Source organism: Sylvia atricapilla, chromosome 3 (assembly GCF_009819655.1).
Source record: "Sylvia atricapilla isolate bSylAtr1 chromosome 3, bSylAtr1.pri, whole genome shotgun sequence".
NCBI lineage: Eukaryota > Metazoa > Chordata > Aves > Passeriformes > Sylviidae > Sylvia > Sylvia atricapilla.
In genome coordinates, this window is record NC_089142.1 from 49,480,483 (window position 1) to 49,499,546 (window position 19,064).

At 36.5% G+C, this 19,064-nt stretch overlaps 1 protein-coding gene across 1 annotated transcript in view; it reads right to left on the reverse strand.

Annotated features, from left to right (window-relative positions):
• FAM184A (family with sequence similarity 184 member A) overlaps nucleotides 1–19,064 on the reverse strand; it is a 75,053-nt gene that overhangs the window by 15,590 nt on the left and 40,399 nt on the right. The window contains exons 7-10 of the mRNA XM_066315311.1: nucleotides 18,343–18,504; nucleotides 16,398–16,523; nucleotides 16,057–16,203; nucleotides 176–388 (exon numbers count right to left, since the gene is read on the reverse strand). Of these exons, the coding sequence (XP_066171408.1) occupies nucleotides 176–388; nucleotides 16,057–16,203; nucleotides 16,398–16,523; nucleotides 18,343–18,504 (648 nt within the window). The remainder of the gene's footprint in view (nucleotides 1–175; nucleotides 389–16,056; nucleotides 16,204–16,397; nucleotides 16,524–18,342; nucleotides 18,505–19,064) is intronic.

Below are 19,064 nucleotides of genomic sequence, written 5' to 3' on the forward strand. Positions count from 1 at the left end.
TATTTTCAGTATGTCTTGTTCAGATTTAACTGGGTAACAGTATTACTGCAATACATCAGCTGAAAAGTAAATTTAGTAGTTATGCAGATACTTTCTTTACTGACTCAAATTGTGTACGTAAAATGCTAAAATGGCAATACTCTCTACAGAATTTGGAATAACCGTATGAACATGCCTTTTGTTCTTGCTCTTTTGTTTCCTCCATGTTTTGAAAGGCAAGAATATGGGCTTCCTGAAGTGACTTATGCCTTTGCTGATGCTCTTCTTCTAATTCCTGGATCTCCTGAGTCAGTCTTTGTCGCTCCTGACTGAACTGGGCTTGTAGCTGTTGCAAAGAGCTCTGTGACTGGGAAAGCTGCATCTCCAGATTCTGCTTCAGTAAGGAGATCTAACCCACAACAGAACAGCAAATATTGATTAGTCATTAATACATACATCAGCTATAAAGAAGACATTCAGGAGAAGAAAACATTTGAAATTTTAGAGCCAGAGCATTAGCTAAAAGACAGACAAGCAATGTCATCCATCTACTGAATTTGTTGTTAATGTTCCATGATATATAATCAGAGATATAATAATGACATTTGAGTGGTTTTGTAAGGACTATCATATTGCTTATTTCGTACTGAAGCACTACCTGTAAAACAATTTTGAATGGCCAAATTATCCAAAATTATTTAGGTTTTATATAAAAGATCAATAAAAATGACACTATCAAGGTCTGAAATCAAAAGCTTGTTAAACTATTCTTCAGGGGAACACTTGTTCTACAAGAACAACCTTGCACTTGGAATATGGGAGGACAACTTGTGACATCTACATTGATTTTTGTATGCTATGGTCCTACCTTACTAGTGGTTTTCTCATTAAGAAATAAATGGTACCACTCAGCATCACAAATACTAAGTAACACTAGATGGATTTCCCAACACACTTTTTAATTAGTTCAGTAAGATTATAAGAGTGATTTTTATGCTTGTTTCCAAGATCCAAACAATCTGAGTCACAACTCATTTTCTTAGAAATACTTGATTTTACTAAAGATGCTTTTCATCCAGTAAGTATTATAGTATACTATATTCCTTTCTAATCCCATTCTCTTTTTATAATAATATTATACTTTGTTCTCCACATCAGACAGCATCTTTTCAGACTGAAAGTACTAAACCTGTATTCCCTTTAAAGCCAACCATGAACAATACCCTCCAATTCTGGAAACAAGATTTAACCAAAACAGAATTTTGCTACAGTGACTCAAATGAAGGAAAATAAAATTGCCAAGTGACAAAGAATTTGAATCAGTAAGGATACTTTTCAAGCCTTAGAGCATTACATCGTATGGAATTATAAATTAAAGTCTGATAGTGTCATTTGATTCAGCATATCTTAAAATTAATTATATCAAAATTTTAACGACATTGCACATCAAGTTATTGAGTTAGAGAACATTAAATCCACCACTTAGCAAGAAATTATTAGCAGCATACCAAGTACAACCTGTAGCATGAACATTGCTGCTGAACATGTGACTTAAGTTTCTTTTTCAGAAGGACACAGCTTAAGCAGATTTGAAAGAAAAAAGCTACAGAAACAAAAATTAGCAGTAAAACAAAAGAAAACAAAAATCAAAGTAATTTAAATGAAATAAACACAGCTAGTTGTATCTCCGATTGACCAGGTCTTTGTGTCTGGAAATACAGACTCTACCTTTAACATACACTGTATAAATAGTCTTGTACTTCATATACCTTTGAAAGAGATTAGCTACAATTAAAGGAGTGTAGGGAAGGCCTACACTACCTTCTGCAAAACCTTTTACTAAATACATTAAATATGAATTTCACATAAAAATTGTACAGTGTCAGACAGTAATTTTGTCTGATCTCTGCTTCTGCTTCCAGAAAGGGCCAACCAGGTTTACCCAAGGAAAAAAAGGCCAAGCATAAATATAGGGAGCTTGACTCTGCAGTCTACCTGGAACTAGAAATCTTTCTTAAACCAGAAGAGTATTTTGGAGCAGATTTGCAGAAGAAATAATAACAACCATTATCTGACCCCATAAAAGCTTTTAGTATGCACATCAGCATGCAGACATGCCAATTTGACATGATGATCTTCAATACTTGTAATGGAAATGAGTCCAAAGAAGTTCCCTTTTAATTTGCTGTATTCTACTCATGTTTCTACAGCTCTCCATCATTTCCCTCCTTACACCCTTTTCCATACTGAATTGCTTTGGCTTAGTGAGTTGTTCCTTGTATGGAAGTTATTTCATATCTATGATCACATCTCTCCTACTTTTACCTCTGTCCTATTCTTTTTTTTTTTAAGATTAGGAGACAAAAATAGCACAAGTTATTTGAAATGAGAGTAAATTCTGGTTTTATGTAGTGATTTATACAGTTTTACATGTTATATTCTGCTTCTCTCCCATATTCTTAAAGTTTTATTTGCTTTTGAGACTCCTACTGAGCACTGAGGTGACATTTTCATAGAATTATATATCACAGTTCCCAAACCTACTTTATAGTTGTAACAGGTCAAGGTAAGGCTCATTTTACAGAAAGAGTTACAGTTTTTGTTTGGTTTTTTTTTTTTTTTTCCCATGGCTCATTTTGCATTTATCTACACTGGATTTCATCTGCCATTTTACTGCTAAGTCCTTTGGTGTTTGACAGTTATTCTATCCTGAATAAGCTTTTACAAGCTGCAAAGTTTCCTACCTTACTCATTTCTCAACAACCTGTAAAAGAAAATATTTTGAGCATTAGTCTAACTCTACTAATAATCTACCTTCACTGTGGTAACAATTAATTATATATATATATATATATATATAAAATATATATAATATATACAGTGTTTTTTCTCTTCACCCCTAGAAAACTCACTCCACAGAAGTGGTGTGAGTATTTCTGTACTATGAGTGTTTGCACCATGCACCTGCCAGCATGGTCAGTTCTGAATTTTCATATATGCATTATCTTCTTGTACTGCTATTGCCTTCCTTCTCCAGAAAAAAAATTAGTTATTTTATCTAAACTTTCCTTTGGTCTACTCACATCCCTATCTACTCTAATTCATCTCACGTTCACTACTGGGCCCTTGTCTCCTTCCAACCTTTCTGTAACCTCATACCTACCTGGTCCTTCTCTTCATCTGTAAGCCCATTCTTACTTGGCCCTTTGACCACATTTCTATCCCTTAGGTTTCTCAGGATATTATCCTGTCCTGTTCACCCTGGCCACCAGGGTGAATAATTCTAGGGGATGTCCTGCCCAGTCCTGCAGAACCTCAAGGAAATGAATGATCACACTCTAACAAGACTTTCATGGTAACAGTCAAATGGAGTCAACCACGGTAACACAGGCAATTTTTTATTAAAATAAGATGATAAAATTTCTTTTTGGCTTGAATTTAAATCTATCTCTTACTTAAGTTCCTACTCCAAATTCTGACAATTATCAGTATATAATTTATACATATGTTGAGCATGGGTCAAGAGCAAAATGATTTTGTTTTCATTTCTATATTGGAAAGGCAGAAAACGTTTTAACAGAGATGACTAAGAGAAATCTGACATCTGGGCAGGAAGCCATCTTCGAAGAGATCAGGAATAAGAAAGAGCAGTTCATCCTTCCACCAGATTAAAGTGACTGCAAAACCATAGCCTGAAATGAGTCAATGTCTGGAGATGTCTATTTGCATCAATAGACTATACAGAAAATAAAGGACAATGAGGATTAAATGATTCTAGCAAGCAAGTCAGATTAATTCAGCCTTCTAATAATTTGTTTTGATGTTGAAAAGTACAAAAATCAGTCTTTTTAGAAGAGCATGTGATTTAAAATATTATTTTGATTATTCAGTGCATAGACTGATATCCTTAAGACCATGTTTTAAGAACATTAGTGCCTCTTTTTGTACGTCTTTGGACTACCCTTTCTGCACACCTCTGTACTGAGGATTCAAAATAAAAGAGCTCTAAACACTATTCTCTAAACTTCCAATACTTTTGTCCCAAGTTTTCAGCACGTTAAAAACATCAGTGAGAATTAAAAAAAAAAAAAAATTGAAAGAATAGTTTGGCTACACTTATGACTTACACTGCAAAACTGCAAATTATAATAGAGCATCAATCTCATGCTTTGTAGAAAGCTCTGCAACACACGTCTGCACTGCCCACAAGCTTGCTTGCGTTAACAATGACATAAAAACGCTGCTCACGTTATGACCACATACACAGTGTTCGATGCCAGTGACACACACACAGTCACACACATGAGGAGGATGCACCACACAAGCTTTTGATAGCAGCACATGTTCTCGTCTCAAATATTACCATGTCTCCCATTTCATGGGCTTAAGCTGTAAAGCAGTACTGCAGGATCTGCAGGCTCATTAGTGCAAGCATGCCCTGTTCACAAGCTGTAAGTGCAAATCACTTACATTGCTGATAGATTTATGCAAAGCTTCACCGAGACAGTGCCGCTATGAAGGAAAGATCACAGGAATAAAGGGAAACATTCAGAAATCAACTAAGTAAAAGAAAAAGGGATAAGGAAGGAAGGGTAAACATAGAACATTAATTATAATTTGATCAGAGAAAAGTAAGTTGAAAGCCATCTGGAAAAAAAATATGAATATGTTTGACTTGGTCTATAAGCTACTGAACACAGAACAGAATGATGTAGTTTACCATGTTATGTTTCTGACACACAGTATAGCATTATCTCTTTAATATAATGTTACTATATAGACATATATTACACAGCTGAACACTTTTGAAGTTATTCACTTGTTTTCTCTTCTCCTTTGTGGCAAAACAAATTTGGGAAGAAATCATTAAGTACACAAACAGACACTATACAAGGGCACAATCAACAATCAGCTGTGTGTCTTAAATATCAAAAGCATATTAAAGATCAAAATTCACTGCTAAAGGGCAGAAAATGAGTTTAGTCATTAATGAAGACATTTCTATTAAAATACTTACTTTATCTTTCTTAAAATTCAGAACCAAATGGGTACACAGAAGACTATTCCTGAAAGTCTCCAGCAATAAAATGATTTAATGTACCACTTACACTAGTGGTGACTACTAATGAAAAGCAAAAAATCCCATCATATTGCCAAGTAAATGCTCTATGAAATATTACTGATCATACAAATAATACACATAATTCATATGTATATAAAAACACCTGTGTGTTTATATATATGAATCATGTAGATAAGCACACACACATGCACAGAGTCATCAGTAATTAAGTGAGAGTAATTTCAAATCCAGCATGACCACTTTCCCCTTTTGTCACAAGTCACTCAAGAAGATGGCTTTCTCTGGGAGACAGCAGGTATTCTGACACCAGCCTGAAAGCCTATAGGTGGGAACTGTTAGATAACACTTTGCCAAAATACAAAAAGAAATTGTCATTCAGTCTCAAGAATCTAAAAAGAGGCACAACATAAAAATACATTATTGTGAAATATCCAAATGAACTTATTAAAATCGTACATGAGCTATAAGCATTATAGCTCTTGCATAATTTTCTACGCAAGAGTGGAACACTAGGAGGCATCATACTCCAGCAGACAAGGCAAGAGACCAGCATCCAACAGCTCTGATTCCAACACCGGACTTTGACACTGCTGGTCTGAACAAATCCACCCCATTTTTCTGTGCTTCCTTTCCCATCTGTTTCGTTTGTTTAGAGGGGAAGCTGTTATGAGCAGGAATGATCACCTGCTAAATAAATGTTCACTTTCTAGAATACTTGGGACTTTATACTGGTGGATGTATCTATGCAGTGGTACAATTAAGACATACTTAGATTTTACACTTGAAACAGAGAAGTTCTCATTGTACTACACTGAAGAGAAGTTCCAAGTAAAAATAGAATTATATATAGGCTAGTCAATTGGAATGGGGGCTCATTCCAGCAAAACACGTAGCAATTTAATCAGATGCAGCTCCATATTCAAAAGTATGCAGAATACATTCAGAATGCAGAACTCCAAAATAACACTGGTTTAAGTGTTATTAAGAAATACCATAAAAAATCCAGACATCCTTATTAGTACTTCCATAGCAAAGTCGATCCATGTTCTGGAGAAAAAAAAATGTTAAGAACCACAAAGAATGTAGGCATAATTATTACTGTCTGTATGTCTATGATGGGAAAAATTATTAAAAAGCAAGGAAGAAAGTGGGTTAAGTCACTATTTCTACAGGTTGGAATTCAAGATTTCGTTTGTGATATTACTGTGGTATAAGAAACCTTTGCTCAAATTCTCTTTGAAAAATCTATGGGGTGTACAAGTGAATTAATTTACTTTTGAAAGTACAGAAATCTCTGAAAACACGTCTCTACTTGGTAAATATGTATTAGCTAACCTGATTTCACTTGATTTTACTGTCTCATTTTTCAGTAGAAGTATTATCTTCTCCATCCTCAGCATATGCAAAGCTAAGCCTCAGATGCAACCAGAGAGCTTCATGACCAGAGGAACAGTCTGATCCTAGTAGAGATGCAACAGAGAATAGAACTGCATCTTTATATGCAGCATCTTTAGAATCCACTAATCACTGCAGGCTACTCAGCAGGACTGTAAGACTTCACAAACAATACATGGAACAACATTGGAATTCTCAGCTCTCTTTCAACACCTCTCCCAGAAGAGCTGAGTTTTCAGTTTAGTTGGGCAAACATGTGTTGCAGTAAAGAACGAATTTAGTGATTTGAAACTCTCAAGCTTTATGTTTGCTTATTTTGATGAACAGTTGTTGGTGTTCCCATTACAGCTGTCACAGGGGGGCATTTTTGGAGATGAAATGGTGTCATTTTCCTCAAGAAGGACATTTACTGCACCAGTGACATTTTCACATTTTCATTCAGTTATCTTGTTTCCTGCAGGATGTTAACCTACTGAATGCATGGAAGTTCTCTTGTTTTATGGTTTCTCTCAACTAAAAATTACTTTCAACCAGATTAGAGGCTTGACACTTAATTTCAGCCTCAGTCTTCATAACACCCAAAGATCAGTTATGTAACATTTTCCCCTCACTGACATTTCAATGTCACATTGTGTCACAATCTGACTTAGCTATATGGTTTACTGAATTTTCAAAATACTGCTGGCAAACAGGAATTCTTGTGTAAAACTGAGACCCTAACTGGGAAATCTCCTCCTTTATCTGTTTTACCAAAGCAGATCTAGATTGCTACACAGTCTTTGCTTCATTTTAAGAATACCTCCCAGAGATGCGGCTTACATTTCTGAAGAACAAATCCTATGTGCACCCATCAGACATTAGTAAAGGAAATGAGTTTCTGAAGTGCCTAGCATGGAAGCCAAAGGGACCTTTGGCATAAGCCCACTTTATCCAGCTAATAATGGCAACAACAACCCTAAAACTCTCCCTCGAGACAGGTCTTTGAAGAGAAGGACTGATTTGTCAGCAGATGTAGTCTCTGGCTGTGCAGTGCTTACGTGGCAGATGACTCCGCAGAGATTTGGAAAGCAGCTGTTTGCTACTACAACACTTTGTACTTGGCTCGAGGCTTGTGATATGCTAGGAACTGGAGAGCTACATCAAAGCTTGCCCTTCTCTGACTGCTAAGCAAAAGCAGCATCCAGAGCCCTTTCCTGATCTCAAAACTTAAGTTTTCTGATGAGGAAAATGAAGTATATATAAAGAATTCTGAAATCTTTAATAATCTCTGTGATCTAATTGGTCCTGATTTCCTCCTGGTTTTGGAGCAGCCCCAAAAGGAAGGTGCTATCTCCAGGATGCCAGAGGGTGGGAAATTTACCCTGTTGCTTAAAAAGATAAAGTTTTTCTCTTTTCCAGTTCTAGGAATCTGTCAAACTTCTTGGAAAAATCATAGAATGGCATGGGTTGGCCTAGGTATTTTGCAGATTTGTATCTTTTGAGATTTTAGAATTTTTTTTTTTTAATCCAACATACTGCAGGTTCAACAAGCAGGGGAAAAACAATTGCATTTGAATGTCTGATAATTTTTAAAGGTTTTGGAAAGTGACTAGAGCTCTATTAATTTATTTGTCATAATGCTATCAGGATCTTAAAGATTATATACACACCTTGACTAACTTTTCCTGGAGCACAGAAGTACCACTGCCCCTAATCTAGAATTTTAATAATCTGCTGAATCTTAAAGAAATTTTGTCCCACTTGACAAGTTCTCTCTCATGCCTTCCAGGGTCTGCTGTTTTCACTGGTTTTGAACCAAAAGCAAAAGCTACTTGAGCAAATACAGAGCAAAGAGGCTAAGGGAAATGTTTTAAAACCAGATGCTTGCCGAAGTCTGAACCTTACATTTAAAGGAAAAACATATATAAATATAGGATTAAAATTTTGTTTGGGGGATGTATTACTGTTGGATTTGGCTTAGATTTCGATCTACCGGTTTTGGAAATGTGAACATCCAAATCTCAAATTAAACTTTTTACTCATGCACAATACTAAGAATTTCATGTTCTTTTCATCCACTGACAGAATTAAAACAGAATTAAAAGCCTTCCCATCTCCTCCAGAATTACTGTCAAACAAACACTCATGACATTAAATTTCAATTAGGAGTTTAGGATCAGGTAGACAGGTTTCTTTGGATATGAAAATATCAACTTCAAACATCATCCTACATATATTTTGCAACTGAATTAAACACAACACCATGGGAGAAAAAAATTAAGAAGGAACCAAAAAAGAGATGAAAAAGTCCAGCAAGGCATTTATAATAAAACAGAGAACAAACTCACGCCTGTTAGTATTCCTGCTGCATCCTACTGAAAATGTTTGCAAATCCTGATTTGTTCTGTTGCTTTTATTTGCCTGATTTGCTGAGCAGCTCTTAATTGTAAATGGTCTTTAAGGAATTTCCTCTGTTATATTCAGAATCTTTCAAACAAAGAGTAAAATAATGACAAAGGCGTGGTCTGGGCTGAACAGGGTCAGCAAAACCAAAGGCTCGTAACAAACAGCTGAATGTTAGGCATCTGTTTTCATGTCCAAGCTTCAGACAACACTACAATGACCAATGTGGACAGAACAAATGCACCAACTCATCATCAGGATCATATCTCTGCGATAAATAGGGAACCCAGAAGAAGAGGGATTCCTTATTGAGAAGTAGAAAGTCACAAAACCAGGGGAAGCACCCTCAGAGTTCGCCCTCTGAGGGCTGCAGCAAGTCCGGACTATGAGATTACCCACCTGCTCATGTGAAACAGTTTCTGACCTGTTTAAAGCACAGGTCTCCCACTTGGAATACAGGAGCATCAATTCTTCTGAACCAATGGCGAGTGGCAGGATGCACACAGGCAATGGATCTAGGCAGAAACTCTCAAATCTCCCCTAATTCTCTGTGAGGCCTGCACAAGTTACAGCACAGTCCCATTAAGACCACAGTTTTGAGAGGTGTATTAACCTGTCAAAGTTGTCAATAGTCAAAGCATGCTGCTTTGGAAAAACAGATATCTACAGATTGAGGAAGAACCATAAAACATTACCCTGAACTGCATTCCAGGATGCCCTCTTTTCTTTCCTGCCTCCTTGGTATGACTTTTCTTTTTATTCTTTAGTATTTCCACATTTTAGATTTTGAGCGCTTTTTAAACCTTGCACAACATCTCTTACCATCCACTAGATGTCATGGTAGCCTTACTAGTATTATTGAATACAAGAATTGCCAAAGCAAATTAAGAGAGAGTTACTGGAAATTTACCTCCACTCTCTTTCTGACAGACAAGCCTTTACACAGGGTGTTCAGGACAATATCAAGTGACAAGGACCTGAGTAAAATGATTCTGTGCTGAAAGTTTATCTCCCTTCTTTCTGGAAACTGATACAAGGTATGTGCAGGTTATTTTTTGTAGAAATTTCCAGCATCCATTTGACAGCAAATCTTCTAATGCAAGGATTACCCAGGCTGTGGAACAGGCCAGTAATCCTTGTGCTGGGAAAAGAAAGTAGCATTTCCTGATTTTGCTAATGTAGATGCACATCAGCTCTGTAATAAGCACCTCTACATGGGCAAGTAAGGATGGAGCAGTAACTGCCTCTGGATGAAGCCTGATGAAAAGCTTTTTATAGATGTACACAGAAGCCCAGGGACTTTTCTCAGCACTCCAGCAACAGCAGAATACTCAGGATTTTCAGACCAATATGTTAAGAAAGAGTTTCTCGTTTTCTAAAGACTACAATTTGAGTAATAACTACATCAGAAGGAAATATTTACATTTTGATAAAAGTCAAAGTTTCTCCTATTTACTTTGACAGTTTAAAAAGGAGCATGCCATCACAGAAACAAACTCTAAAGAGGAAGTCTCAAGATATTTTTTCAAAAAAGGAGTCTTTGCAGTAGGAAAAGCAAACAACAGCTACCGAAATGTACATAGCATACTTTTGTCCATTCTTGCTGTACTGCTTCTGGTATTTCCATTAATAGAAGACGTATTTTTGGTGTTAAAAGTGGACATAAGAAAGAAGAATGTCACACATTGCTTGGCCATGTATGAAGCTACTTAAGAATGGAAAAAGCTACATATGGGAAAAAATAATGACAAAAACCATTTACTTTACTGAAACATCTTACTGAAAAGTAAGGAAGATGGGAGAACCAGTATTTGCTCAAATACAAAAAAGCCCATCCACAGTGAGAACCATTGATTCAGTTTATGGAAAAAAAGTATAACAAGAATAAACAGATAACAAAAACACAAATCTTAACTTGTATGTTTCAGCGCCCAGAACTGAAGGCTGCACAAGACAGAGAGGCAAATGAGAGAACATGCTCATGCTTTCAAAAAAAGCCCCAAAATTCCAGCTATTTCGGCCCTGGCTGAAGCTTTCTCAGCAGTAGAATGTTTTTAAGAAAAGCGTTAAAACCTCATTACAGAGCTAAGAGGAATGGAAAGAAGCTGGCATATCTGAATTCACTGCATATTTCATTATGAAACTCTCAAATGGATTGACGTAGAAATACTTGGTGCAATTTACGGGGAAGAAATGGAAAAGCACTTTCTTTTTCATCTTCTAGAATAATTTCTCATATCAGAGACAAAAACTACACATTTGGTCTGTAGACAATGATCTAGTTAAACCACCAACCACATTTAAGTGTTGATGGTCCTTTGCAACCAGCAAGAAAGTGTTTAAGCACTTCATCAGCTGAGTAGCATTTTATCTCAAGAAAATTATTTTATTCCTAACAAAGCTATACTGTTACGATAACAATAATCCAACATACATTCTGTGATGGATCACTGAGCACTACTGATATGAAATCAAAACTATTACCTAGCTTTATGCAAGAGCTAGATTCCACCTACCAAATGTGCAACAAATAGAAGAGGCAGAAATTCATAGATCAGAATAACATAATCTGAAAAACTCAAATCATCTTAGTACACTTTATGGGCATAATTTTTCTATATTTGAACTGTTTGGTTTGGGTTTCTTTAATTAACATTTATATCTGTGTCAGTTCACTCAGTTTTCTGACCAGCCAGCAGCATTCCCAGGTGGGCATACTCTATGTTGTATTTTTCTACAGTTCAGGTAACTATATTTAAACCTGTTTTTTCAGCCCTTCAGCCCTGTATGATTACATAACCATTCCTATACTTCAAGTTAGGCAATACACTTCCTTGTAGCTTTTTTTTAAATCAAATCAGAGATGCATCAATATATGTTAGAAAACTGCACCTCCATTGATGAGCATTAAATTTCTGAATTCAACCTTCATGAACTGAAATTATACAACTAAGTGGTGAACCTCTAGATGCTTTCTCAACATAAATAACACACATCATTATGTCCACATTTGTTGTCAAACCAGGATTTACAAATTATTTAGCAGAGACCCTAATCTTGTATTGTTTTGCTAAATTATTGTATAATACTACTGGTATAGAGCAGACCACTATTTCAGGTGTAAAAATCTGAACTGCAGAAAGAGAAGCCAGATTCCCTCTCTTCCTAATTTTATATAGGCTTCACGCCTTTCAAATGGGTTTTAAATACATCTTACCACAAATTAAAACCATGGTGTAACAAATTCCCCAATTTCACAGCCTTACTGCAATATTTCAGGCAGTTCTAGTTCAGGGTAGAATTCTAAGGCGTTCCAGGACCTGTTCATTTCAGTACCTTATCAGCTCTGGAGGAGGAGACAGAGGAGCATCCTTAAGGAGTTTGTGGGTGACACCAAGCTGGGAAGAATAAAAGGTGGAGGGCAACACACTGGAATGGACACCACACATTGAAAGACAGGGCTGCCATCCAGAGGGATCTGTCTAGGTTGTAAGTATGGGCTGGCAGCAACACACAAAATTCAGCAAAGACAAACGCAAAGTCCTTGACACAGGAAAGACCAAACCCATACATACACTGGTCCACACTGGACTACAGACCTGCCCTGCACAACCTCCTTGACAAAAGGCTAAACATGAACCAGCAGCATGGTGTGGCAGCACTGAGTGCCAGCAGAGCTCTGGACTGCAGCAGCAATCAGTAGTTTGAGAAAAGGGATTGATGCCTTAGACTTGGCACTTACTGCACATCACCTGGAAGGGCATATTCTGTCTCCTCCTCCAGCTCATTTAGCTTCGGTACAAGACACATGGTGATAAACTTGATCATATTCAGTGGAGGGCTACCACCAAGAAGGCTGGGATTGGAACAGATATCCTTTTGAGGTAACTCTCTTTGCTCAGGCTAAAGTAGAAATGGCTTTGTGGGACTTAAAACTTTTCCAGTACCTATGAGGTGGTTACAGAGAAAGTGGAGTCAGTCTTGTTACAATGGTGTACAGCAGAACAATGAGAGGCTACCATCAACTGAAACAGAGAAGGTTCTGTCTAAATATAAAGCTCACTGTGAGGATAATTTAGCAACAAATGAGATTATTCAGAGACGCTGTGGAATCTTCATCCTTAGAGGTTATTCAAGAGCTGACTGGACAGAGCCCTAAGCAATCTGGTTCTATTTCAGTGCTGACTGATTTGAGCAGCCTCCTGAGGTCTCTTCCAGCATAAGCAAGTCTGTGATTTTGTCATCCAGGTCACTACAACTCTGAGAGATTACTTTTTGCATACTGCAGTGTGGTGGTTTAAAATGGTTGTGATTGACAGATTGGCTGACGAATGGGAGTGTTTCTATGTCTCTGGAAACACAGCCTTAAATCCGAACTTTTCAGGTGACTCAGGCTCTTTCCTTTGCCGGTCATGGAGAAGGTAACATCACCTCGTGGACGGGGTCGGGCTGGTCCCCCTGGGGCCAGGCCAGCTGAGCCTCGGGGGGGCCCTGCCTGTGGGACAGTGGGTGAGGCTGGCCGTGTCCCCTCTGTCCTGTCCCGGCTCCTCCGATGGGGAGAGGAGGAGGAGGACTGCAGACCAGAGTCTGGCCCTGCGCCAGCACCACGGTGGCCGTGCTCTGGGCTTTAGCTGCCAGAGCCGCTGGTCCGAAAGAGGAGAGACTTTTAAGAACTTTTTCTCCGGAGCCCCAGGAAGCTGATCTGAGTTTAAATTGCTTGATGTCTGACCAGAGGTGGAGAAGATTTCATCTATCAATGTTCTTAAGCCTGCGTTTTCTCTTCCTTTCTCCTTACTATCATCTGTGGCCTTGAGCCTGCTGAAGAAGAAAAACTCTAAGCAAAGACTTTAATTCTTTTCCCTCCTCCGTGGAAGACATTTGAAATGGAGAGAGAAAGAGAGAGAGCATTGAGAAAAAGTCAGTAAAAGAACTGAGAAAGACTATTTTGAAGATAGGATAGAGGAAGTGGACATTTCTGACCGGACTTCTCTTGATGTGAATTATGGAGGAAATGGATTGTTTTTGTAATATCCTAATGTTGCTTGGGGGAATGCAAGTTCTAGCCAAAGGGTTGTGTGTATTGATATACATGGGTTTTAATTAAGAGTTTTATTAGAATTTATCCCCGACTCCTGGAAAAGAATAAGGAGGTTTCTATTTCTTTTGAGAGAGAAGTGAATTTAGAAATGGGAAAGAATCCCTGTTTTGTACTAGAAAAGCACTCTTAAAATGATACCCCAAACACGCGGAAGCCCATGAACAGCGTGAAAAGCTGTTATATGAGTGAGACTGCACAGAATCTGCAAAATTCCAGGCGATTGCAGATCTCTGAAAGCCACTCGTTTTTTTTTCTTGTGGCGTGTTCCCCATAACCCTAGAGAGGCTCCTCTCCCAAAGTGATGTAGAATTGTGTTTAAATAGTGAAAACTGACTGAAAATCATAGTTTTCTCTTTGTAGTGTGTGAAAAAGTAAACAATTGGGGGGGGGGAGGGGGGAGGTGTTTGAATGTCTCAGCAAGTCTCATATTTTGTCTTTTCCTTTTTTTTTTTTTTTAGTGTGTATTAATACAATCTATCTGTTCTTACTTTTAAGTTATGCCTGTTTTGCCTTTTTCTCCCAAAAATCCTATCTCCCAGCTGATAAACAAAATTTAATGAATGTCAAACCATGACATGCAGTCAGGAGGAACTTACTAGAAATCCATTTCTACAAGAGTTAAGTTACCTATCTTTTACACTATGGTCTATAATTCTCTCTTTTCCATCTGTAATGGATAAAACAGAGATTCTTACAGAGGGAAAGCTTAATTCTCTACTACCAACACTATCTTTTCAATCTTTATTAAATACCTATCTGATTCAAACAGTTGTATGGAAAAGTCACAGCTAAATTTAAAAAAAATAATACTCACACACTAATGATCTCTGCATACAATTCTGATACAATAAAAGATATGAAGAAAAAAAGAAAAATACAACCATTTCACACATGGAGACCTTTTCCTATGTCTGAAAATTCCCTAGTAAATTCTCCTTATTACAGTTAGCTTTCTGATTCTAAAATTTCTTGCATAGGTAGGGAAAAAAAAAGTTAATTTGCAACACAGTAATTTTCCATTCAGAAACTGTAGGTTAGATTTAACATGTTATTTTTGAAAGGCAGAGATAAAAGTATGTTAAAACTATGGAAAGTTTAATATATCCCTTTCAAGACAAAACGCTATTTACAGGTAGAAGTAAAGAAAGTAAATGCAACTTGGGTAATGTGAAACTTAAAATCAAATTAGTCCAATCCTTATTATGTTCATGCTGTAAAAAGCAACAGACCAAGAACTTTGAAAACCTCCTAACTTTTATGAGCCTAAACCACAAGATTTCACAAGCTTAAATTTCCCTGTCAGCAAAATATATTCTGACGTGCTCCTGTGAGAGGCTGTATAATCAAATGCATGTTCAGTTATTAGCCGTCCCAAATTAGCCAGCAAATTAAAAGCCATCCCACAATAACACCCTGGAATCACAGTCATTTAATGAATTCCAAAATCTGTTGCTCTTACTTTAAAGTGTGTTTGTTCATTATCAGCTATTTCTTCAAATTGGAATCAATAAAACCAGTTCTACAGCATTTATGGTTTGGAAAAAGTACTAAGCAAGTATTTTCTTTGAATTATCTAACATAACTGAGATTATAAATTACCATTAAAAAAAACTTAGTATTTACACAGAATTATCTCAAAACAATATCCAAAGTAACTTAAGACACAGCTGTAATAAATGTCTCATAGAAACTGAGGGACATTTTGACTTCTCAGAGACTTGTAAGTGTTAATCTTGTACACATATGGGATTATTACTTTTGTAAAGACAGGGGATACCTCTAAGTCCAAACAATTAGCATTGGCAGATATTTAACAGCACAACAGGTGAGCAGACAAAATCAAAACAATCTTGTAGTGAAGAAGTGAGACTGTCAACATCCTCTCCCTTCCCTCCTCAAACTGTGAAAGGTTTTATTCACATTTAATGTAAAGAACAACATTCATATAATTAAACTTACATCCACATATTGTTTAAAGTATTTGATCATGATTAGGTTCAAAAGCCCCAAAGTTCATTTCAAAGCCAGATATCAGAACTGATTTATTTGCTTAGTTGGTAATAAGCTACCAACAATTAAACTGCAATGGCTTTCCAATTCTCGAAGACACCATAGTTACCTGGTCTAAAAGATCTTCAACCTTTTTTTGCCATCCATCCCTTGCTGCATTTTTTTCACGTTCTTTCAGCTGCAATAGCTGAGTCATGGCTGCCTTCTTGTCCTCTTCATGCTGCAGCCTCAGCTCTTCACGAAGCTTATTACATTCCTGTCTACAAACAAAGGTCAAATAACTAAAATGCAGTGGGACCTTGCGAAAGAAGTAGGAAAGAATTACGATCTCAGCAACAACTGAGAAATCTTAAATAACAGACACCTTCGCTTTACATTTCATTTGATAGCACATTTGCATATAATACATAGTTCATGTTTTATTAAAGAATAAAAGAAAAAAAATAATACTTGCCGAAGATTTTCTGTCCATTTTATTTCCAAGTCACGTGCCATTCTGTCAACTTTGAACTTTTCCTCCTCTCTCATGGCAGCAATCATTGCCTCATGCTGTTGTCTCTCCTGATCTAGTTCTCCCTGCAAATACAAACTTTACAATAGAGACTGATCAGCAGCAAAAGTGTATTTCAAACATTAAATGAGTGTACTTATAATAAAAATATCAATTACAATTGGCTCATAAATTTGAACTACACCTTCCTCAGTGTGAAATTCCTAATTATGCCCAATTAATGCTTACACGTCGCCTGGTATTTCTTACTTGTGAAACAGAAGTTTGTATTCCTAGAAAAAGCAATTTTCCAGTAAGTCATTCTGCAATTTTTTCAAATACCATTACGTTGAATAATGAAATAATTTATGCTGCAAAGAACCTCAAAAGGTCACAAGTCCCATTCACTGAAGGACTTATTTTAGAATTAGAGCAGGTGGCTTAGGTACTTTGTCAAGAATGCTCTGAATTTTACTTTTAAAATTTTTTAAGCATCAAATATCCAGTATACGAATTTCAAAGTCTGAGCTATCTGTATGTAATACATAGTTCAAAGTTCATTTCTGTTTCTAGATGGGATAAGCCTGCTAGAAACAATGTTTTACAGTCTGAACACAGAGAACACCACCTTTAAAATTCCCATCAATTTCTGCTGAAATTTTACCATACTAGAATACTATTAAGTACCACCTAGAAATCCTACTTACATAAACATTGTTCAGCAGTGCTTGCTTCGTTCATGAGAAGCAAACATAACCCCCTAAACTGAAATAATACTTTTTAAAATGAGACCTTTTCTGCAGCATTTTGATAGATTTTAAAATCTGTTAAGATAAATGTTACTGCCTGTAACCTACTATATGAATATTTAAATGTTTTAATAGGCGAAGAGCGCAAAACTAGTTCATACGAACATCTAGAGACATTACAAAAATACTGAGAAAGTTATAAACTATAATACTGTGCACTTCCAATGACTGTAGCTGAAAGAAATAAAAAAATATACCAATAACCTGTTTCAGGCTGGTTTTGTTAAGAAAATATGAAAACATGCTCAGTGAAAAACAATTTATAATATTTGCTGCTCTACATCAAATACTTGTGTGACCTTGTAAATGTACATTCTTTACTGAGGAAACAAAAAGGAAATGTTTACCCAGTACTGCAGTCAATGAGCTATTGACAGACTAACTCAAAGTTCTATTTCCATCTAAGCCAATTAAAATGACAATATACTTGTGCCCAGGCAAATTAATTGCTTAATGGTATAAAGTGGTCACATTTTCTAGGTGACAGTCTGCTATGTTTAAAGATATCCTAGCATATATCTGAAAAAATATTCTCAAGTGTTTACTCAAATCCCAAATTCAAGTCTGAAATGAAGACTCTGGCCATTATCCAAGGAAATCGTGGTATATATGTATTCAAAAAATCATCAGAAAGATTTCTGTGAATTCCAGAGCTAGTAAGCTCTGGACCTTGTTTTGAAACATGACATGAGCTGTCTGGAATTGCAAATGTTAACTCATATCCTTTCATGAAATTCTATTAAAGCTCCTAACATATTTTGTATGGACATATTTTGGCAGGTACAATTTACATTAACTACACAAATATATGCCTGCAGCACTACCTGTTAAATACTAAAAATGTTCTGAAAACACAAAATACATCCTAAAACAACCAACCAATAAAATAAAAATTTAAAAAAACCAACCCCCAAAACAACCTATCCTAGTTTCAATTCTTAAAAATTTTCTGCTCAAAATAGAAATCTGTCCTTCAATGAAGCCATAAGAGGCTCCTTCTATCATGTGTATCCCATAGCACATCTAGTCATTTTAAAAATAGGACCAAAAGCCATGACTGTGCTTTGCATAATTTATTCTTCAACAGCATGGTTACCTCAACACTATACAGTGAATCTGTGGTCTCTCGCAGTCTTGCTCTAGTTAATTCCAGTTCTTTCTGGAGTATTTCCTGAGCTTCTTGAAGACTGGAGATGTGTCCTTCTGCAGTCCCGAGGCCTTGCTCACTTTTTCGTACTAGGTCTTGTAGACGACACACCTGTGACATTATAAAAAAACCTTGTAATTTCCATAATTAAGCCATCCTGGTGCTTTTCAGTGTTTCCTAACTCTGACCTAGGCAAATTTTTAGTAGCACTACCTGTTCTCCTTTAATATAACTTTATGCTTCTGTATGTAAGAACAAGTTCCTGTAACGTTATAAATGGAAAGGCTCAATTAAAGGATTTTTTATAAGTAAAAAAATTATATCCTATGTGTGTTTGATGCACATTGCAATCAAAGGGGCGATATAAAAAATCTAAAATTGCCTCTAAGTTTACTGTGAGAAAGCATGGTTAAAGCAAATTCATGAGCAATACTTCAAAACACACAAACTCAAATGGAATATATAAATTAACTTGTGCTAGGGCATAAGTTTCTCTGTTTTTAGATTGCTACCTGTCCAACTCAACCTAGCAACTATAGAATATAATGTAATACTTTCCCTAACTGCTACATAACAATTTTCCTTTTTTTCTGCCTGTTTGTGCTTCAGCTTCCCATCTGCAAAATGATAATACTACACTTCTTTGCTTCAAATAAAAATAGAAGAGACTG